Raw genomic sequence first — 24260 nt, 5'->3', positions numbered from 1 at the left:
CCTAATTCCCCGGCGCCGCAGAGTGGGACCTTATTTGGAAACAGGGTCATTTCAGAGGTAATTAATTATTGGTAAGATGAGGTCTTACTGGAGTAGGGTGGGTCCAATCCAAAATGACTGTGTCCAGACATTAAGAACAGACTTCTGGTTGCCAAGGAGAAGGGGGGTTGGGGGAGGGATGGACTGGGAGTTTGGGGTTAGTAGATACAAACTGTTATATATAGAATGATAAATAACAAGGTCCTACTGTATAGCACAGGGAACTATATTCAACATCCTGGGATAAACCATAATGGAAAAGAATGCAGAAAAGAATGTATATATGTGTATAACTGAGTCATTTTTCTGTACAGCAGAAATTAACACAACATTGTAAATTAACTATACTTCAATAAAAAAATAAATTTAAAAAGTAAGGACAAAAAAAGAAAAAAGAAGACTGTGTCCATGTATTGATAAAAACGGAAATTTGGACACTGAGACACGTGCACAGGGAGAGAGTACCGTGTGGAAGATACAGAAGACAGTCATCTGTAAGCCAAGGAGAAAGGCCTGGCACAGACCCTTCCCTCACAGCCCTCAGAAAGAACCAACCTTACCAATACCTTGATTTTGGACTTCTGGCCTCCAGAACTGTGAGAGACTTTCTGTTGTTCTAAGCCACTCATATCAGTTTCCCCCAGCTCTAAATTCTCTTCTCATTTGTGCACTCCGTGTAGCCATCTCTGCCAGAGGTGTTTCCCCGCTGTCTTAAGCCTGTTCTCTGCTTGTATCACAAGTGCATATCTGACTCCCTAACAAGATTCAGATTCCTCAGGTAAGCCTTATCTCTCTGCTTCTTTTTCATCCCTGACAGGGCCTGGTACTTTGCTGACCTAGGAAGTAGGCTGAATTAGATGGAGTTTACCCTGGAGGATGATTCCTTGCTCCCTGTCAATACACTGCACAGTTTCCCTAAACCTACTGCGGTCAGACAAGAGGCCACGGGCTCCAGGTCACCAAGGAGAGACGGACCAGTAGCCCTACAGGGGGAGCACGTGTAGTCATGGAGTGTTAGGCCTGGAGGGATCACGGGGAGAGATCATCTAGTGCAACCCTTTCAGAGGACACAGAGGCTGGGCGTGCGGCCGTGGGGATGGGGGACTAAAGGGTGGGGTGGGTATTAGGGCTGTCACATCACAGAGAGCAAGAGCCAGAGCTGGCACGAGCCCGGCCCCCAGCTCCCAGGCCAGTGGAGGGGCTGCCTGCCCTGTGGGAGGGGGGCAGGCTGCCTACAGGGCATTCGGAGGACCACCTGGGCAAGCTCTATAGGGCAGGTCAAATGCGCTACAGGCCTAGTGACTTACAAAAGCACCAGCACGATCCACGTGAAGGGAGAGGGTTAGAACAATGAGATGGGGTTGGCAGTGCAGCTGAGGGCTCTGCCAGACAAAGGGCTCTGCAAAAATAGGTGCCATTGCACAACCATGACGGGCACTGTGTGTGTGCAGAGTGCAGCGGTCAGCCCGGGCAGACTCCTGTCACCAGTCAGGATTAGGAGTGGCCTGCGGGGGGCACGGCCGCGGGCCTTGCCACCGCTGTGGCTTGACACACTGAAACTGTTCCTGGGTGCAACTAGTGAAACCAAGAGCTCCACGCAAAAGCCCAGGTTTTCCCACAGCAAAGTCGAGAAAGAGACACCCATCAGAATTCTGTATCTTGCTGAAAGAAGGCATTGGGTCCAAACACAAGAGTATATTAAAGCAAATGACTGAGTAACATTGTAACCAAGCAGCCGGCAGCCCCTCCAAAGTTCTGCTATAAAGAGGTTTTGATGACCTGGGAAAATTCTTACAATATTACACTAGGTGAAAAATGCACACTGAAAAGAACAAAGGTATATTCAGGAACTCAACCCCGTACAGCAATATGCACAGGATGCATCCAAAATGTTCATAGAGTTTAGCTGTGATTTTTAACCTACTTTTTATTTTCCTTCCCTGTATATTCCAAATTTCTAGGGAGAGCATGTATCCTTTATAGAGTATAAAGATAATTGTGTTTTATGTTTAAAGACACAAATTCTATTTTTATAAGGAGGTATAAGCTGATCTCATTCTCTGTGCTTTGCAATGATTATACTACTCTGCTCTCCAATAATGCTCTCCCCAACCAAGAGGAAATCCCACCCCACATGCGTCAATCCATTTACTCACATTCTGCATATTTCTGGAGTTGGCCAAATTCTTCTGGAGTGAGGGAGACCCACCGTTCTTCACTCATCTTTCCTGGGTGTGCGCGTTTGAGGCTAGGGAGAGAGTTTTGCTCACCAGGCTGTAGCCAAGGCCCAGCCTAGGGCCTGGCTCATTGCAAGTACACAATGGACAAGTCCTTCAGGAGATTTCTCGAGGACCCAAGTGTCTATGGCAGCAGCGGGCACTGTTTAGCAGCTGAGAGAAGATCTCTGCTATTCCTAAGGCAACATCCTTCTATCTGTAGTCACGGTAAATTCAGAAATCCTTGCTTTTCCTGGGCAGGAGTAGAAAAGACATTGGGAATGAGAATGTTAGAATACATAAGTCATCTTTTCTTGTAAAGGAAAAAAAAAAAACCCAATGTTCTTTGCTGAAAGCTCTATAGGAGGCAATGGTTCTCAAGGTTGGGGGGAACCACCTGAGGGAATTCGGAAGAGGACATACAGACCAGAGCAGCACAAGTCCAGACAGCTGTCTGGCTGGAGTGGGGGTTAGGTGATCTATATGAAGAGGTAGCCATACTCCCAAACTCTGGAAAACTTAAAATGCGTCTAGTGAGAGGTGGTAGTAGGGCCACCTAAGGGCATCCTCTAGTCATGAAAATGCCTCAGGCTGTAGGTGTCGTCTCATGAGTAAGTACAGGACAGTAGCTCATGTGGTGTGATTTGAAAGGTAAGCCAGTCTCTCCTCCACTGATTTCTAAATTCCACTATTAGAGCTGCTTACCTTCCTTCTATAAGTCATTGAGTCAATCTGGAAATTCAAATACCACTCCCCTCAAGGCTGGCTAACATCCTAGTGACTGAAGCAGTTTTCTTTCTCTTAGAACCATAAAAACATGATCAAAGGGAAGGCCTGCTGGCTCCATTGTGGAGAGCCTGAGGGAGGGAGGCAGGGGGTGGATTCAGACAAAAACTTAGCATCTTTTCCTTTGAGCCCCTCCTAGCATGGTGGCTCTATCAGTCCTACCATCAGTCATTAAATCAGTTTAATGAGTTGTGAAATTAATGGGGTGTGCTATTCTAAAAACACATAATACAATAGCATAGAATGCAACGGAATGAGATGGAATTGAAAATAAGAGTGCATCTCCTTTCAGTTATACATACATGTATACACCTATCATAATATAAAGTGTATTTCTTATTCTAGGTTGAGGTTAAAAAAATGTTGAAAAGTCATCAACCTCATAGGACAAGGAATAAAGACCAATGTTACCAAAAAACAAGCCCAGTTTTAATAAAAGAGAATCCATCGTAGAGAGTCAGACTTGAGGGCAAGTCTGGGAGTCTGGAGCATATGAGGAATGGTGGAGGGGTGGCAGATCTGGACAGTTCTCTGCAGTGGCAAATAGGCTTGGTTGGTGTGGACCTGGAGGGCTGAACTAAAGCTGAAAGTGCTGGAGGGAGATCTTCTGTAAGGAGATCCTCTGTAAGGAAGACCTTCCATCAGTCAGCACTCTCCAACGGTAGGAGGAAATGCATGGCAAGGGAGTGAGATGCCTGCATCTTTGGGAACATCCAAATTCTAGTTTCTCTCCTTGAAAGGTCTAATTCTTGGGGCTTCCCTGGCAGTCCAGTAGTTAAGACTTGGTGCTTCCACTGCAGGGGGTGAGGGTTCAATCTCTGGTCAGAGAAATAGGATTCCACATGCCACAGGAAAAAAAAAAAAAAGAAAAGAAAAAAAATGTCATTCTCTTCTTAATCCACTGGCCAACTGGATTCTGCTTCTTAGCACCTGCTCTTGCCAAGGTTTCCAGTGTGAAACTTAATAAAGGAAAACCTAAGATGGAGGCAGGAGGCCAAAAGGGGAAGCTCTCACACAGTAATACTGATGTCAATTGCAGGAAGAACTGTCAATTATAGACCCCAACAGAAGACTCATCCACAGGAAAGAATCATCAATTACAGGCCCCAACGGGCACAAGGTGTACATTGCATGCCTAGAAGAAATCTACTACCCTAGCAATTCAACCAATGAGTAACTGTCATCACCCTGAGCTCCCACTTTTGTCCAATGGACTTTTATTCAAAACATCCCCTCCCAACTTCCTCCTTTTTTTCTATAAAATAACATTCCTCTTTGTTTTTTGGACTTGCCTGTGGCATTTGCTATAGCTTGCTTGTTCTGAATTGCAATTCCTCTGCTATTCCCAAATAAACCCATTTTTGCTGTAAAATAACTGGCTGTTTTATTTTTAAGGTCAAAACCAGTAACGCAGTTGTCAAATCCAACAGGCACCTTTCAGGCCTTCTTTGCTTTATTTGCTCTCTATGCAGCCTTGGCCTTTGCAGAAAACAACCCCCGGCCCCCACCCCGGAAACTCTTTTATCTTTGTAAGTGTTCCTCCTCAGTCTCATTCCACTTTTTCTTTTGCCATTGTTAAATACTGGGTGTTTCCACAATCCTATCCTCAGCCCTCTCCTCACATTGCACCCTTTCCCTCAGGGATCTCATCCACTTCCACAGCTTCAATGACTCCCAGGCATGCTGCTCCAGCCCTGCACTCTCCCTTCAGTCCAGATCTGCATATCCAACTGTCTACTGTGACTCCCCACTCTGTCCCAAACTACCCTGAATCAGCACCTTTCCATGCCCCCAACCTGCCCTTCCTCTGTATTCTGGTCATGCCCAAGAAGAGCCAATACTCAGGCCAGAGGCCTGAGGCTGAACCTAAGCTCCTCACCCTTTCTCTCCTGCCAAACCCAGGCACCAGTCTGGGAGTGTGAGTGTCCATTGTGTGTTCCCTCCTCTCCACGATGCCAGGTGGCTTGTTAACTCAGACCCTCATCTGCCTGGTCTCTGACAACAGCCTCCTGCTGGTCCGCCTGCCTTGGGTTTTGTGTTCTTCCCCTTGGTCTGCTCTAAATTGCCAACCAAATCACATCTTTCCCAGTAATAAAATTCTTCAGTGGTTTCTATTGCCTATAGAATAAAAGGGAATCTTTTCATGATACACAAAGCTCTTTATGATCTGGCCTTTGATTATCAATTCAGTCCCAAAGCAGGACCCTTAGAAACATTTTCCACCATACAAGGGAATTCAGCGTTGCAACTGGTATTAACACTGCTGCCAGACACATTTTATACTGTGCTCTATGCTTTACATATATTATCTAATTTAGTCCTCATAACAACCATGTAAATTAAGCATTGCCTTTCCTATTTTTAGACAGGAAATATGAGGCAAGATGCTTAGTAAATATGGTGAGGATAAAGAAGGAACCCCCCAATGCTTTTGTTTAAAAAATGCCTCTCTGATCTTATCATTCTGCACATTTCAGAAGCTCAGAACTCTAAGAGGACCCAGAGACACACAACGTGATAGAACACCACAGAACTTGAAGTCAGAAGGCAGGGGATTTGAGTCCTGACTCTGCCTCTTATAACTATTTGACTTTAAACAATTTTTTTCATTTCTTGAATCTTGGTTTCCTCATCTTAAAGATGGGAATAACTAATAAAAAAATCTGAGTTAGTATTAGGATTGAGTGAGTTAATATATGCAAAAAACAAACAAAAAACCCCCCAAACCCCACCTAGAATAATGCCTATCACACAATGGACACTCAATAAATAAATATTGTTATCATCCTATTGCAAATACAACCACTTAGCAATACGACAATCAGCTGACAGCATTTGGGTGCTTTGTGCTGTAACATAGACTTATGAACTTGATCTCATCCTGCTTCAGTTTGCTGTAATTTTGTAATTACTCATCAAACTTTTACCCACTAGTTTTAGCACCTACTGATGATTCTTTCCTGGATTAATTATTACTATGATAGTGAATTTCTAATTCCATCCTCCCTTCTATATTAGTTGGGATTCTACTGTGAGGGAGAGTTTTCCCTTCTTTCTTTCTTTTTACTATACTATACCTTATACTATAAATACTACATATACTATAAATATATAAAATGTTTATATAAGTATATATAATACATACGTATAAATGTGTATTATTTTACATATAATATATATTTACTTATATTCATGGACTCTTACTTTATTCAATGGCTTATAATCCATTACCATCGTTATTTGTTTTGATTTTCAAATTGTCCCAGATTTGGCCACAGCAAGCTCATTCAAGGTGATTCCTTGTTCTTTAGACATATTCCTATCATTCTCTGATCACATCTTTATTTTCTGGTACTACAAAATATTTCAGGATCATCTTTTTCTTCCTCAGTACTGTCCTGAAATCAATCATTTTCCCAAAGATCCCTGATTCTTTCTAGTGGAGAATGGTTTTTGAAACCAAGGTTTGGGTACTAGGTATGCTCATTGCTACTGGGGTGTCACTACTTCTAGGCCCTGTCAGGGACAGAGCTAGGAAATATATTCACACGTACACACATATCTCATCTCTGGCTATTTACCTATCTTCCCGTCCGTCTGTCCATCCATCCATCCATCCATGCATTCATGTTAAAAACCCCAAGTTCATTCTCATACACTCTGTCGTTCCATATTGTTAAACTCCCTTCTCCAACAAACTCTGTTTCCATTATCTACAATGTGCTTATTTTCTCAACCCTAAAATATACAGAAAGTAGTTTCGGAAGTGCTAGCCACATCTCTGTGAAAAATAGAGTTCAAGATTTATTTATAGTTCCTCTGTCTTCATCCAACTGCATATCCTCAAAGGACTATTTTCAAAAGTTACTTAGGTTAGTTCTTTCCCACTCCCATACATTCCTGTTTGTATTTCACTGTAGGGTTTTCCTCCATTCCCACTGATTCTTTTTTAGTATGGTTTCAAAAGTCAGAACTATATAAAAAGGTTTCTTCAGAGAAGCCTTGCTTTCCCCCGTTCCCTTTACTCTGTTCCCATCCCCCTCCTTATCATCTTTTCCCCACCCCATACTTATGTTTTCTAGTTTATTCTTCCTGCTTATTTTCACATCATTGAGCAGATATATGGATATTTTCTTATTTCCCCTTCTTTACCTACAAAAGGTAGCACATTGTAGATTGTCTTTTGCACATTGTTTTTTTCACTTAACAAAATGTCCCATGAATCATTCCATATCTTCATAGATATCCTCCTCATTTAGAACCAAATTTGACTGCAGCATTTACCTGCTTAAAACCCTTCAGAGGCCTCCATTGGCTTCCAGGATTAAAGGCAGGTTCTTTGACCAGTTGCAGAAGATCCTTCATCTGTGGCACAGCTCACCTCCCCGCCCTTACTCGAATGACCTCCGGCTCCACATGCCCCACGTTACAGCCAAGTCAACCTACTGTGTACTTCTAGCACCTAGCAAAGTATTTGGCACATGGTAGGACCTCATAAATGTTAGTTAAGGGACTGACAAACACACCACGCCTTTAATCTATCTGGAATTCCCTTCACTCCTTCCTTCCCAAAACAAACCACTACTCATATGTCTGGCTGCAGATACAAAGGTCACTATAGTTTTTTTGAACTCTTTGAGCAAACCAAGCTGTTCTCCCAGCTGCATTCCCATAGAACACATACATTGTCTATATTTTTCTGTTGTAGGAGCTGACAGTCCCATGTGGGAGACAGATACCTGAACAGATAATTAACACACAGCTGGTAAGAGGAGTGGTACAGATATACACAGGGAACTATGGGCCTAGCTACTGTGTCTGTAGCAGGCACAGGGCAGGTGGAAAGATTCCTGAAGTTAAGAAGGAGTACCAAGGTAAAGAGGTATATGTTGCAATAACTAAACAAATTATTATCGTTGCTGCTCCACTGCAGCTTAGTGCTTGGCTTCATAGTGGAAGAAACTGCACCATTCTTTTTTTAAAATATTGTTTTATATTAGAGTATATTGATTTACAATGCTGTGTTAGTTTCAGGTGTACAGCAAAGTGATTCATTTATACATATACATATATCCATTCTTCTTCAGATTCTTTTCCCATATAGGTTATTACAGACTATTGAGTAAAGTTCCCTGTGCTATATAGTAGGTCATTGTTGATAATTTATTTCACATAGAGTAGTGTGTATTTGTTAATCCCAAACTTATAATTTATCCCTCCCTCCATGTTTCCCCTTTGGTAACCATAAGTTTGTTTTCTAAGTCTGTGAGTCTGTTTCTGTTTTGTAAATAAGTTCATTTGCACCACTTTTTTTTTAGATTCCACATATAAGTGATATAATATGATATTTGTCTTTATTTGTCTGACTTACTTCAGTTAGTATGATAATCTCTAGGTCCATCCATGTTGCTGCAAATGGCATTACTGCATTCTTTTTTTATGGCTGAGTAATATTCCATTGTACGTACCACATCTTCTTTATCCATTCCTCTGTTGATGGCCATCTAGGTTGCTTCCATGTCCTGGCTATTGTAAATAGTACTGCAATGAACATTGGGGTGCCTGTGTCTTTTCGAATTATGGTTTTCTCCACATATATGCCCAGGAGTGGGATTGCTGGATCATATGGTAGTTCTATTTTTAGTGAAACTGCACCATTCTTTTTTTTTTTAGAATAAACATAATTCAGTGTTTTTATTCATATTTTTGAAGTTTGTCTGAAATGTATTAATAAACCTTTATATAACTTGAAGGTGTGGCATAAGGTTTGTTTTTTTAAAATTTACACATTCAAGATTGAATAACAAGTATATTCATATAAATTTTTTTCCTTTTCAAATATAACTCAACACAGCTTTTATCCCAGTTTATTTCTCCATTTACTGGATGCATTTATGGAAGGCGCATAACAGGTATTTTGTTTTCTATTATAGCAACTTAAATGCAGGTAAGACTTATATAAACCTACTTCTGTTATTTAAGGAAACTGGCAGATTTTCAAATAGTGCTACAAATTACTATGACACCAGATCCTATGGGTACGTTGAGAAAGCCTCTTCTTAGGCCAAAGGATAATTATTTTGCATGTCTTCTTATTTGTTAACTATAGGCTGACATCACGTAGAAAACTTGGGCTTAAAAAAATTGCTTTGCTGTTCGGGAGTATATACTATAATCCCCCCCCCCCCAGGCTATTATTTAAACCAGGGGCCTATTGCCTATAGGCCAAATCGGATGTGCCACTTGTTTTTGTAAATAGCTTAGTGAAACTGCACCATACTTAATTTCCATCAGGAAACACTGCCTGACTCTCCAGATGGTAACTGCTGACCATGCTCCCACGTGACAGTCCCCTCTGGTTTTCCATCCTTTGATAGAGATGATGGCTACTGCACAAGAGGGCTTGCTCCAGCTGACATCTCTTGGCATTTATCTTTCTTCAGCCTATCTTATCACTTCCCTCCCTCTTGGAGGCTCTTTGCAGTGCCAAAATCTTCTTATTACCACCCTGAACATCTTTGCTGACAGAAAAAAATGTAATAGGATCTTCTAAATAACACTCAGATTGGATATTGTCAGGCTTGGGTGGGAGAAGAGTGTTTTACGTCCCTACAGCTATGCCACTCTTAGCACTTGCTTCAGCTCCCCTGGCCTCAGTTTCCTTGTCTAAAAATGAGGGGGTGGGAGTCATGGTTTTGAACACATTTCCTAGCTCTGCAATTTCATATACTGGATCAAATCCTATTTGTTCTGTACAGATGCTGGCATGGAAATCACAAGTCAGAAGGAAGATGGCAAATTCAATAGGTATTGAATTGCACCTCAGGTCTCTCTATTCATTCCAATGAATCAGCCATCGCCAATTATCCAGGAACAAACACCTCTTCATCTCCTCTTTGCGCTCATAAAGACATTAATTTATGAATATAGCATCAGATTGGGGGAGCTTGTTTATATGCGTCTGCTGATTTATAACAGACCGTATTTTTTAAAGGGAAGAATCACTAAAAACTAGAAAGATACAAATCCCTCTCTCTTCCCAGACTTGTGACAAGTCACATCTTGATAACTGTACCATCTCTGGGCTTTTGCTCTTGCTGATCCTTCTTCAACTCTGCAACTCCTGTTCAGCCTCTGGAGTTCAGTTCAAGTATCACCTACTCTAAGAAGCTCCCTTTAATTGCCTGGACGGGGCTGGACATATCTTCTCTGCTATCCAATAGCTCCTTGGGCTCTTCTCCATTGCGGCACCCACCACACTGCAGTGTACTTGCCCACCCTTTCCTGCGAGACTGAGCTCCTTCAGGGTGGAAACAGTGTTCTGCCCACTTTGTAGCTCTAGTTATTAGAGGACTTCTAAGTGTTCATTTCTTGACCACTAGAAAAGTGGTTCTCAACTTTGACTATTTGCATGGAGCAAAAGTCCTACCACACCTGTTTGCACTTCCCAATAGAAAAAAGACTGGGTGCTAACAAAGAACTGGAGAGGAACAAAAGACACTAGTTGACGTAAAATTGATAATATTAGTTCTGCGTCACTTATAAAAAACATGAATTGGTGTATATATTTTAATATTAAAGTAATTACCCATAAATTTATAACTATAATCTATAAACTTATAATAGTTACTTTATTAGGCTTAACTTACAGTATGCTAGGGGTTAACTTGCTTGAATTCATCAATGGACTGTCACTTTTGTCATAGTCTATTGCATTGATGGTTCATGCCTCCTGACATTCACGTCCTTTTTATTTTCTACCCCTTGAGTCTGGGCTGTGCCTGTGACTTGCTTTAACTTGCAGTAGAAGTGATGTCGTGGCAGTGTCAGGCCTAAGCCTGAAGGCCTGACAGCTTCCACTTTTGCGCTCTTGGAAGCACTGGACCGCCATGTCAGGAGTTCAGCCACCTTGCTGGAGAGATCACAGAGAAACCATGTGGACAGAGGGAGGAGAACCAAGCAACCCAACTGATGATGACACCTGAAGCCCCTGTGGGGAGATCCCAGTCAAGCCAGCCAGCCAGCACACAGTCACGTACGCCACCCTGGCTGTGATGCCGGACGTGAAGCCACTTTGCATTTTACAGCTCTAGTAGACATGACGTGGAGTTGGAGATAAGCTGTCCCCGCTGAGCCCTGCCCGAGTTCTGGATGCACAGAATCACGCAGAATAATAAAATACCGGTTGAGCCACTACGCTTTAGGATAGTTAGTTATGCAGTCATAAATAACCGAAACAACTAAAGAAGCATGTTTGGGTTCAGATTACATATGTATCTGTTTAGCAAGACAGTATGCATGATTCATGCTTGAACTGCAGCTTGTTCATGTCTTAAAATCTAGTAACTGGAAAATTATAGGCCTAAAATACCTTTGAGGCAAATATGTATCACTGCATGCTGTCGGGTTAACCAAATATCCTCCACAAACTAATGGGATAATGATGAAGTTAAATGAACTACCATTTCTAATTAAAAAGCAAGAAAAGCAGTAGCTGAACACCACAACTAACTCAAAACAAGTCTGACATTGCAATGATAACAGCATGACTTTCCCCCAGGTCACAGGATTCTCGAACCATCTGGCTGAGTGAGGAGCCAGTAGTTGCCGAACATTTAGAAGCTGCCTGACTTCACAGATAACCCAATTAGAGCCCCTGGAGAACTTGGTAATGACCTAATTTGATTTCATGAGTAGCAGCTATGAGTAATCCCTAATAACTCATTTAGTAAATTACCAGTATATAAGTCCTTACACAAACATAAAAACAAAAGCCTTGGATTTGTGTGCTACCCATAAGAATTCAGAAAGGACTTGCATTTGAGGATTCTGCATCTCATTAGTGGTCTCAGAGTGAACATGAGAAGCCCTGCTCTGGCGGAGGTGTGAAAATGTCAGGCTGAACAGAGCTGCCCAGGTGCAGGGGACTGGTAGCCAGGAGACGCAGGCCGTCTCCTGGGAGAAGCTGAGACCTGCTACTTGAGGGGCTGCCTTTGGTACAGGCAGGCAGTGTCAGACTGGGGAGTGTTTAAATCCCAGGGCCATCACAGCTCAAGTGGGCTCATTCATTCACTTATTTGTTTATCTGTTATACAAGTCATTAAAATAGAAGCCATAGCAGCAAACTTCATTTATAGACTATCACACATCTGGTGCTTTGCACACTGCATCTGTAATAGTCAACAACCCCTGAGAGCAAGGTATTTTGATGCCCATTTTACAGCTGTAAAAACAGCCCCAGAGTGATTCTCTTAAGTTCATCCATCAGTAAGTGACAGAACTGGTATTTGAACTCAAGTCTGTTTAGTTCCAAAGCCCATGGTCTTTCTTTTACCATCACACCTCTGGATGAATACCTATTGAGTACCGAAGTGCCAGGTCCTGTGCTAAGTGCTGATACCATCAATAAACCAGCTATGGAGAGCCTAAATCCTCATCCTCAAACTGGAAGGTAAATTAGAAGCCAGAGGAAAAACCATGGCATGCACCTGGAAAGCCAATATTATTTGAGGGGAAAAACATCTACATTATATTAAACATGAACAGAGAATGGCATAGAATGCAAAATATTCAGGAAGTTTGAGGTAAAACATGAGACTTTGGAAAAAAATTAAGTTCTTGCCCTGGGGCCACCTTTGCTCTCAAAAAATGTGGGAGAGTGTTCACTTGGCCCTGCCATTAGGGGCACGCTACAGTGGAAATGCTAAAGAAGTGGGGCTATAAGCATCAGGACCAAGGTCCGATTCTGGACTCCAGAGCTGAGGGGCTGATGTAGGGATAAGAGCATGAGAGGAGGCCTCCTCCACAAAACTAACGCCTGGGGAAAATGACTCACATCCAGTGTCAGGGAGCCTTCTTCCCAAAGCACCAAGCACAGGTCTGGCATTGGAATTAGAACAGAATTCAAACCTTGGCTCTACCACTTACTAGTATGTGACATTAAACCAGCGTTCTTCATCTCTAAATGGGTATAATAATAGTAGTAGTACATGTTTCACAGGGTTGTCATGGGAATTATTTGTATAATGTTTTATGAGTATCATAGCAAGTAAAATTTCCTATCAGTGGTTCTTAAAGTGTGGTCCTCACACCAGCAGTATTGGCATCAGCTGGGACCATGTAAGAAAAGCAAATTCTCAGAACCCACCCCAGATCTCCAGAAATTCAGGGTGGTCCAGCAATTTGTGTTTTATAGAGCCCCGGGGATTCGGATGCATGCCAGTGTTTATAAGCACTGCTTTACATTAATGTAAGGGACAGAAAGAAGAAGAGAAGCTTGGACTACCTGCAGCTATTCCTTCTCCTTAGGGGGCCCTAAAGCAGACAGATTCTGGATCTTTCAAGTCAGTTCCACTTTCCCAAGGCAGGAAAACATCATTGGGAAGCCAGAGCCCCACGACTGTCAGACCTAAAATTCTCATGATATGATTTATATTCCCTGGGGAATTTTCCTTTCTTTACAATCTGGATCTATGTTTCATACTCCTCCTATCACATTTTGTGCCAAATATATAATCTTGAGGAGGGCACAGAGCAGATAATAGGAGTTTCCTACCAAAAAGTGAAGGGCAAAACCCAACAAACAGAAAAGCCTGAGAGGGTGAGAAAATGACAGCCCTATTCATGCCACAGAGCATCCCTGTGTCAGGAATGGAATAGTCACAGAAGAGACACCTCAAGATATGAGTATGGGGCTCAGGCACAACTAGAAAAAGACAGCACTATAAAAATATCAGGTATTGGGCTTCCCTGGTGGCGCGGTGGTTGAGAGTCCGCCTGCCGATGCAGGGGACGCGGGTTCGTGCCCCGGTCCGGGAAGATCCCACATGCCGCGGAGCGGCTGGGCCCGTGAGCCATGGCTGCTGAGCCTGTGCGTCCGGAGCCTGTGCTCCGCAACGGGAGAGGCCACGACAGTGAGAGGCCCGCGTACTGCAAAAAAGCAAAAAATAAAAAATAAAAAAAAAAATCAGGTATTGTGGTGGCAGTGATGTGGTGTGTGCTTGTGTGTGTGTTAACAATAACCACAACAAAACCACACCACAGAGACAACACTCAAGTTTAGAAGTGTGTGAAGCCGCATTAAGCTTGGAAAGTTCCTGTGGGCCAGGAGGAGCTTGTGGTGAGCTGGCCTCTGAGCATTCTCCATTTGATGAAGCTCTTGTGTTCTCCCTCCCCTCCCTCCTCTTCTAGCCCTCCATCTCCATTCTCTAATTCTCCTTTCCTTTTCCTTCTCCCCACTTCCTGATTCCCATAACAATCTGAAGAATAGCTGCTATTTATTGAGAATCTACTGCCTTCTCCACATTAATATAATCCTCAAAATAATCTTTCAAGGAATTATCATGCCACTGTATCTAGGATCAGACTCCTTGCAGGCAGCTAAGCCATTATTCAAACCCACGACTGCCTGATGCAAAGCCCATACTTTCCCCGGCATCTGTGCTGGCTTTCAGACCTGGGAAAATTATTAATACTATCTCTAGATTACAGACTGCCTGAGGATCAATTTTCTGGCTCATTTCAGGAACCCAGGATTTAGTTTATAGAAGACTCTGGGCAGTCATGTGCCTCTTCTTCCACCAACTCTATAGAGCAGCAATGTCCTTTGGGGAATTACGTAACTATGGTTCAGCACCATGGACAACAGCACCCAGACATGGCTATACCTTATTCTGACCCCTGACAATATGTCCCTGGATGGCCCCCTCCACCTCAGAGGTGTCTAGCCCCCAACTTGAAAAACACCGTATTAATAATGGTTAACCTTTACAACATGCCAGACTGCCCTAAGCAATTTACATGACTTATCTGGTTAACTACTCCTAACAACCCTAAGAGGTAGATACAAATATGCCCATTTTAAAGATGAGGAAACTAAAGAACAGAGAGTTAAGTAACTTGTCCTCGGTCATGCAGCTATGAACTGATAAATACAGGATTCAAATCCAGATAATGTGACTCTGGGGTGGTTCTTCACCATTATGCCATGTGACACAAAGATAAAAAGGGGCAATGAAATCATATGACAGCACTTGGCATTAGATAATCATCAAGAAAATACAAACATATTTGTAATAATTTAAAAATATTCTGATTTGAGTAAAAGCACAAAATCTAAATCTTTGCTCTTGCCACATAGTATCTGGTACCATTATTTTAGGCTGGGAAATGTCATTTGTTTTTATACTCATTTAAATCATACTTCATTGGGTAGAAACAATAATAAGGCATTATTGCCAACTTATCAAATTGTTAACACTTTAAAAATAGGGAACATCCTTGTTGCTAAGAAAGCAATGAAATAGAAACTCTCCTACACTGCTGGTATTGAAGTAAATTAGCCAAAATAACACTATATATCAGTAGCCTCGACATGTACATTTCTGTGTAATTTTACTTCTGTAAGTTTATCTTAAGAAACTAACTATGGATTTTTGAGGTAGTGGTCAAGACGGTGGAGTAGGAAGATCCTGAACTCATCTCCTCCCATGGGCACACCAAAATTACAACTATTTACAGAGCAACTATTGATGAGAAAAACCGGAAGGCTAGCAGAAAACATCTTCTACAAATAAATATATGGAGAGGGAACCACAATGAGACAGGTAGGAGGGACAGAGATGCGGTATGGTCAAGACTCATACCCCTCAGTGTGTGACCCACAAACGAGAGGATAATTACAATCGCAGAGGTTCTCCCCAGGGAGCGAGTAGTCTGAGCCCCACATCAGGGTCCCCAGCCTGGGGGGTCCTGCACTGAGAAGATGAGCTCCCAGAACGTTTGGCTTTGAAGGTGTCGGGGCTTACTTTTGGGAGATCCAGAGGACTGTGGGAAATAGAGACTCCACTCTTAAAGGGTGCACACAAAATCTCACCTGCCCTGGAACCCAGGGCAGAAGCAGTAATTTGAAAGAAGTCGGGGCAAAACCCACTTACTGATCTTGGAGAGCCTCCCGGAGAGGCAGGAGGCAACTGGAGCTCACCCTAGGGACATAGACACTGGTGGGAGCCATTCTGGGGGGCTTGTTCTACCACATGGACACTGGCGCTGGCAAGGGCCATTTTGGAATCCTCCCTCTATCTTATTAGTGCCAGGACCCAGTCCCACCCATCAGCTTTTCAGTCCCAGTACTGAGATGCAACCAGCTGGGGAGAGATACAGCCCCAATCATGAGCAGGCCTGCTGCCTTAAGACCCCCTGAGCCCACAGCTGTCCCAGGACTGCCTCTGTCCACTAGAGGGCCCAGGACCTGGCCCTGAACACCAGTGGGCCAGCACTAGCCCAAGGACCTTGCCTCACCCACCAGTGGGCAGGCACCAGCCCCAGGAGCACTGCAGCCCTGCAGCCTGCCATACCAGGACACAGCCCACCCATCAGCAGGCCAGCACTGGGCCCACTGGGCCCCGGCCCTGCCCACCAGTGGGCAAAGTAAGCCACCACTAGCTCTGGAACACCTTGGATCTCTCAGCCAGCCACCTGGGGAACTGGCCCCATCCACCAGTGGGTTGACACCAGATTTGGGACACCTCGGACCTCACGGTCAGCCATGTCAAGAACTGGCCCTGCCCACCAGCAGGCCAACACTAGATCTGGGACCCACAATTACCTATTCCAGGACTCAGCTCCACCCAACAGTAGGCCAGCACTAGCCCTGGGAAATCCCAGGGCTCCCAGCCAGCAGCCTCATGACCCGGCCCCACCCACCAGCGAACAGCAGCCTCTGCACAAGGTAGGGCCTGGCAAGCAGCTGGATGGGGAGCCGGCCATGCCAACCAGACCACCCATTAGTCAGCCTGCCACAACGGAAGGACCCACGCAGCCCACATAGGGGGCACCCCTAGAGCATATAGTTCTGGTGACCAGAGGGGAGTGAGCTGCTAGGACACACAGGAGGTCGCCTACAAAAGGCCACTTCTCCAAGGTCGGGAAACATAACAAATACCAGATTCATAGAAATAGAAACAGCAAATTAGGCAAAATGAGGCAACAGAGGAGTAAGTTCAAAACAAAGGAACAAGTTAAAACCTCAGAAGAAGAACTAAGTGAAGTGGAGAAAGGCAATCTACCCAATAGAGAGTTCAAGGTAATGAGCGTAAAGATGTTCAAAGAATTTGGGGGAAGAATGGATGAACAGAGTGGGAAGTTTTTAATAAAAAGAGTTAGAAAATATAAAGAAGAACCAAACAGAGGTGAAGAGCACAATAACTGAAATGAAAAATACACAGAAGTAATCAACAGTAGATTAGATGAGATGAGACAGGTTAGTGGAAATCACTGAAGCTCAATAGAAAGAAGAATAAAAAGAAATGAGGACAGTTTAAGAGATTTTGGACAATATCAGATGTACTAACATTCACATTATAAGGGTCCCAGAAAGAGAAGAGAGACAGAAAGGGGAAGAGAACATAACTGAAGGCATAATAGCTGAAAATTTCCTTAACTTGGGAAGGGAAACAGACATCCAAGTCCAGGCAGCACAGAGAGTCCCAAAAAGGATCAACCCAAAGAGGACCACACTAAGACACACGGCAATTAAAATGGCAAAAATTAAAGATAGACTATTAAAAGCAACAAGGAGAAAGCAATGAGTTACATACAAAAGAACTTCCATAAGGCTATCAGGTGACTTCTTAGCAGAAACTCTGCAGGCAGAAGGGAGTGGTATGATATATTTAAAGTGGTGAAAGGTAAAAACCTGAAACCAAGAATACTCTACCCGGCAAGGCTCTCATTCAGAACTGATGGGGAGATCTAAAGTTTTACAGACAAGCAAAAGCTAAAAGAGTTCAGCACCACTAAACCAACTTTACAAGAAATGTTAAAGAGACTTCTCTAAGTGAAAAGGAAAAGGCCACAACTAGAAACATGAAGATTATGAAAAGAAAAACTCATCAGTAAAGGCAAATATACAGTAAAGGCAGTAAATCAACCATGTAGAGAGCTAGCAGAAATGTTAAAAGACAAAAGTAGTAAAGTCATCTATATCTGCAATAAGTAGTTAAGTGATACACAAAACAAAAATACGTAAAATATGGTGTCAAAAACAGTAAACACAGCGGTAGTGAGTAAAAACATAGGTTTGTTAAAATGCATTTGAAATTAAGAGATCAGCTACACAAAATAATCATATATATATTGCTATGTACAGTGTGGGGAATACAGTCAATAACTATGTGATATCTTTTTTTTTTTAGAAATTTATTTTATTTATTTATTTTTGGTTGTGTTGGGTCTTTGTTGCTGCGCACGGGCTTTCTCTGGTTGCAGTGAGCGGGGCCTACTCTTTGTTGCGGTGCGCAGGCTTCTCATTGCGGGGCACAGGCTCTAGGTGCTCGGGCTCTAGGCGCACGGGCTTTAGTAGTTGTGGCACACGGGCTCAGTAGTTGTGGCTCTTGGGCTCTAGAGCGCAGGCTCAGTAGTTGTGATGCACTGGCTTAGTTGCTCCACAGCATGTGGGATCTTCCTGCACCAGGGCTCGAACCCACATCCCCTGCATTGGCAGGCGGATTCTTAACCACTGCGCCACCAGGGAAGTCCCTGTAATACCTTTATATAGTGACATATCATAACTAGACTTACTGTGGTGATCATTTTGAAATGTATAGAAATACCAAATCACTATGCTGCATAACAGGAAATAACATAGTGTTGCAGGTCCGTTATACTTCAAAAACAAACAAACAAACTCACAGAAGAAGAGATCGGATTTGTGGCTATCAGAGATGGGGGTGGGGGGAGGGGGAACTGGATGAAGGTGGTCAAAAGGTAGAAACTTCCAGTTATAAGATAAGTAAGTACTAGGGTTGTAATGTACAACTTGATAAATATAATGAACACTGCTTATGTTATGTATGAAAACTGTTAAGAGAGTAAATCCTAAGAGTTCTCATCACAAGAAAAAAAATTTTTCTATTTCTTTAATTTTGTATCTCTATGAGATGATGGGTATTCATGAAGCTTATTGTGATAATCATTTCATGATGTATGTAAGTCAACTCATTATGCTATCCACCTTAAACTTATACATTGCTGTATGTCAATTATATCTCAAACTTAAAGAAAAAACAAAACTAAAAAGTGAGGATGTTTCTCATGAGCCATTATGGACAACTTATCAGAATTTATTACAAAGAGAGAAGTTAAAGTTGTAGAATAGTGTATACAGTACAAAAAGGTGAAGAGGAATAAAATATAGATATATATCTTAAAAAAAGAAAGTAACATTTTTGTATGGACAAAAATAACAGCACTACCTCTGAGACTACTGTTAGTACTTCTACAAGATTGCAGCTCTGAGGATATTTTTGGCAGTATGTTTATAATAGCAAAAAATTCCAAACAATTTAAATGTCTCACAATATGGGACTGCTAAATACATTTTGGTACATGTATCTAATTAAATACTATGGGGAAATGTCTTATACAGATTAAATGTCAACAGCCAAAAGTTAGTTAAAATATTAAACTGTAAATATTTGTAGTATGTGCTGAACTGTGCCAACCAGATCCCCTTTTGGAAAGGATTTACTTCCCCAGCTACTTGGGAGTGCTGCTGGAAGACAGCTCTCAGCTGTCAGCCCTTTTCAGGAACTGTCTTAGTTGGAGAGATCTGCCTTGCCCAAGGTCATGCCCCCTTCCTGGGCAACCCACATACAATTACTGAATGATACAAATGGGAAGGGGCATAAAGGCCGGGTCCCCTCAACCCAATGGGAAACAACTCAGCAGGGCCATCCCAGTCCAAATTCTTTGCCAATCCTGCTCTGTCCCATCCCTTCCACAAGTAGTGATCCCAAAAGCAATCCCTTTAAAATTAATAACGCTCCTGCACTGCAATCTCCATCTCAGAATCTGCTTCCCAGGGAAGTCAATCTGCACCAATATGGTAATTTAAAGAAACCCCATATAGTCTTAAGTACCTTCTTGTTTAAGAAGAAAGTGAAAATATGGAAGAGTTACCTATCAATCTAGTAAATGTGCAGTTTGATTATAGGACGCTTGTAGCCTTAAATAAATTTCTTAGAAAACAAGGGAGATGAAAATAAATAAATCAAGCCTCCAACTCAGGAAGCTGGAAAAGGAGCAAAAGCTAAACAAAGCTAAAAAGGGCAGCACTAAAGATGAAGGCTAGAACCCACAACAAAACAAACCAACTGGACAGTAAGTAAAAGCAGAAGCTCTTTTTGCTGTTGTTGACAAAAATCAATAAAATAGACAATTCTTGGGGAGAGAGAGAGAGAGGAAGAGGGGGAAGAAGAGGAGGAACCACCAATATTAGGAATAAAAATGGGGGCATCACTATAAACGCAAGAGGTTTTATTAAATGATAGGAGAATAAGATAATCAACTTTACAGCACTCCTTTTGAAAGCCTAGATGAAATGGGAAGACTTTTGAGAAAGCACTGGCACTGTGCAGCTCAGAGACAGGAGAGCTCAGCTCGCAATGGTGCTCACACGGCTAATGTGAAAGGGCAGAGAAGAGAAAAGACTCGGGTTTACTAAGTGTACCTGACATGCTGGCACTGCAGGGAGGAACCGCTGAAATCAAAACCTCAAAACTCCTAAATTGGGTCTAATTTAAAGGAGTTTCTTCATGCTATAAGATTATTTCTTGTATTTTCAATTTCAGTAAAAATTATAGCTAATGGATTCCTTAGTTCAAAATAATTAGGAGTATGCCATTTCATTTCCCCCAAATCTCTTCCAAACCCATGAGCCTTGTTCACTCAAGGGTGTGTATGGGTCGGGAGTGTCAGGAGACCTATACGCCAGGGCCTGTGAGGCGTAAAGCACTTCTGGACTGTTCCTCTGCACCACTGGTTTCTGATGTGGAGAACAACATACCAACAGTATTCTATACCTAGAAATATAGATCTGTCAGAAAATAGAAAAGAGTATATAACCCAGGAGTTCAACAAACCTGGGTCTGCATTTCCTAGATTTGTGGCCTTGAGCACATTACTTATTCTTACTTCATCTCTCTGAGTCCAAGTTTCCTCAGCTGGAAAATGGGAATAGTGGTGTCACCTTGCAGAATAGCATTAAACATAATGAATACAGACTTCTTAGCACAGTGCCATAGGACTCCATGGATGCCCATTGCCTTCCCTTCTTTTTTATCAGATACAAGTAAATGTGCCAAGATCCCCTGATACCTTGCATGGCCTCATATAATGGAGAAATGAGTTTGATGAGAAAAGATATGAATTTCAGGGTGAAAAATCTTGATCTCAATTTAAGGAAGAGGATGGAAGGGAACGATGATGCTTTTCAGAACCAGCTATAAAAGATGAAATGGTATAAATTTTCGCTTTCACCCCTCAGAAGCAATTAACGAATAAATCGAAAAAAACTATGACATGGGAACTCTGTGGCAACATCTGCCTGCAGTGGTTAGGAGTGGCTGGGTGCATGAGCTAGATTAGGACACTGGAGGGTTTGGGAGATGAGCACAGAGTTAGTCATTTGGATGAACGTATTTAATAAATTACAGTCCAATTGGAGAGACTGGCCTCCCTGGTGAATCACTTTGAACTAGACAAAAATGGCCAACAGAAAGCAGCCCCAACTAAAGAAAAAACAGTAGAAAGAGAAAAGTAATTTGATTTGATTGACTAACTCTATTTTGATTGGAGTGTGAAATCATATAATGAATTTAGTTTGGTCAGAAAGGCATCCTGTTGCTGATGGAATCACATGCATTTACACAGTCCTCCAACCATTTATAAGGTGTGACTTTTAAATATATAAATAGATCTACTCTCAAACTTATCTTCCTCCCAGCTCCACCTCAAAAACTGAATAACACAGATTTGCCTATCTTTTTCAATGTAAATGTCATTCTCCACATTCAGCGGGTTGATAATTGGTGTTATTTACTTTCAGCCTCCTTCCTCCTCCCAAAATTTCAATACCAAACCAGAAACCAACTTACCAAGTTTGTTTTGTATTATCTATCGGCTCTGTCCCTTCATTTCATTCCTTGTGACAGCACCTCCGATTTCTGAGTAACAGCCTGCTCACTGGCCCCAGCATCTGCCTCTAGTCTTCAGAATTGTCTCATTCCATTTCAGTCTGCTCTGCATATGAATACTTTACTCTAGGAAAACCACTAGTTTCAATTATTTCCCTTCTCAAGAACTAAGAATTACTTCTATCACTTTGTGTCCAATTCCTTTTCCAAGCGTTCAAGGTCCTTTATCGTCTAGTCTGACCTGATGTCCCACTAGTTTTTGGCAAGACAGTGAAAAACTTGGGAATAGGGATGATGTTGTCATCCGTTCTTCCTGCTGACAGTTGGGATTCTGAGATTAAATGGAAGCAAACAGTGTCAATACTGGATGTAGTTTGCTGGGTCATGATTCACCGTATGCTGAAAGGGGGAGTTCATATCTAGTAATGAAATGCTTGCATCTCATGAGCATGGGATGGGGGGGCATGTATTAGCCTAGAGACTGATGAGCAAATGATCAAAGAGCTGTAATAACACTACGAATCAGTCTAAAGTGTAGAACTGCTGGTAAAACAAACAGGAGAGGGGAGGTGCCTGGTGACACGCACAAATATACACACACGTACACATTATTACAAAGAGTACTAAAAACTGTATTTAAGGACTGGCATGTCTATATGGCAACATGGCTTTAGACCAAAAATTGGTTTATGATGGATATTCCTGACCCTAAAGATAGAGCACCTAAAATATCTTATGAGTGAGCAGAAAAGGGTGAGGAACAGTATGATATCATCGTGAGCATGTTCTACCAGCCTCTTGACCACAAGGAGGAAATGAAGGGTGTATTCCTAGCCCCTACTCTTCTGGCATGAAGGAAGTTGGAACAGTGAAAGGGAACTCATGCTGGCTAAACGTTTGCTGAAAGCCTCATTTGGCTAAAAGAGCATCAGACAAGTGTTTCTATTTCCCTTGTTGAAATGCAGTAAAGAAGTCTAACTGGATGAACTCCTCTGGACCTTACTCTGACCAACAGAAAGACCCTGCTTGCAGAAGGGTGAAGCCAGCATAAGAGACATCTTAGGAGAAAGAAGCTACTCCAGCTCAGAGGTCATTATTGTCAAGGAGAAGCCAGGCTGTAGTAAACAGCCAGGACCTTTAAACTTAGGCAGACACAAGAGGGAAAAGGAATGGTGCTTTAAAAAAAAAAAAAAAGTGCCTGCAGGACTAACCCACAGGTTCACAACTGAAAAGGATGTTTAGAAATAAGAGGGAAGGCATACAATCAAGCAATATACAGGAAGATGGTACAAACTTACATGAAGTACATCATGAAAAAAATAGCTCAGAATGATCTGAAAACATTAAGTGACCAAAGAAACAAACTAACTAACCCAAAACACTACTGACCAAACAATGTTTGAGGGAAGTTTGGGGAGTGGGCTGGTTAATTCTAGAGCAAGTAGAGCAAAGGATAGCTTGGTCTACCGCTTGGGACCAGGAAGACCAGGCTCTTTAACCACTGTTATTTGATCTTTGAAGAATTTTGGAGAACAACAACAGCAACAACAAAAAGCCAAAGGACTAGAAACAAGCAAACTAATCTTCATTATCAAAACAATATTGTAGAATATGGATTCTACAAACCATAAACAGTGTGAGCATAATATTAATCTTGGCCAAGAGTCCAAATCATATTTTAATGATTTTAAAATAAAAATCACACGTAACCTCACTACTAATTATAACCACAATTAACATTTTGCCATAAATTATTTCTAGAATTTCCCTATGTATGTATACATACACTTTTTTTTTAAACTCTTTTACCCTCTTTCTGACTTTTTTCACTTATTTGTTTATGGTGACCATTATTTGGTGTTACTAAACATCCTTCTACATATTGTTTTCCATGGCTACATAGTACTTTATTATACAAACGGACCATAATTTATTGCTTGTCCCCCATGTTGTTATTTATTATTATTCATTTCTAATGGTTAGAGACTGTGACCTTTATTATTTCTGTTTTAAGGAGCTTGCAGAGATTTTATTTGTAACCTAATACAGAGTTTATTTTTGTAAATGTTCTATGAGCCCTGGAAAAGAAATTTCATTCTCTGTATTGTGGGTACTACACAGCATGTATTTTTAAAAAATCATATTCATAATATTACATAATTCCTCTATTTTTTTTTCTTTACTTGATATAGGAAAGCCCTAGAGTGGCATTTTGAAATCTTTTACCATGGTTGTGCTTTGAATG

At 41.9% G+C, this 24260-nt stretch overlaps 1 protein-coding gene across 5 annotated transcripts in view; it reads right to left on the bottom strand.

Annotated features, from left to right (window-relative positions):
• The window catches only part of DGKG (diacylglycerol kinase gamma), a 207551-nt gene that overhangs the window by 170437 nt on the left and 12854 nt on the right, over positions 1–24260 (bottom strand). For all 5 annotated transcript variants that reach the window (XR_003433362.1, XM_027109494.1, XM_027109508.1 and 2 more), the window contains exon 2: positions 2196–2508. Coding sequence is in view for 4 of the 5 variants with exons in the window: in XM_027109494.1 (XP_026965295.1) it covers positions 2196–2262 (67 nt within the window). In the remaining variant the exon portion in view is untranslated. The remainder of the gene's footprint in view (positions 1–2195; positions 2509–24260) is intronic.

This window comes from Aethalodelphis obliquidens, unplaced genomic scaffold, assembly GCF_003676395.1.
Source record: "Aethalodelphis obliquidens isolate GAN/ISIS:26980383/991018 unplaced genomic scaffold, ASM367639v1 scaffold1, whole genome shotgun sequence".
NCBI lineage: Eukaryota > Metazoa > Chordata > Mammalia > Artiodactyla > Delphinidae > Aethalodelphis > Aethalodelphis obliquidens.
The sequence above is the reverse complement of the archived record's forward strand: the minus strand, read 5'-3'. Positions and strand labels throughout refer to the sequence as shown.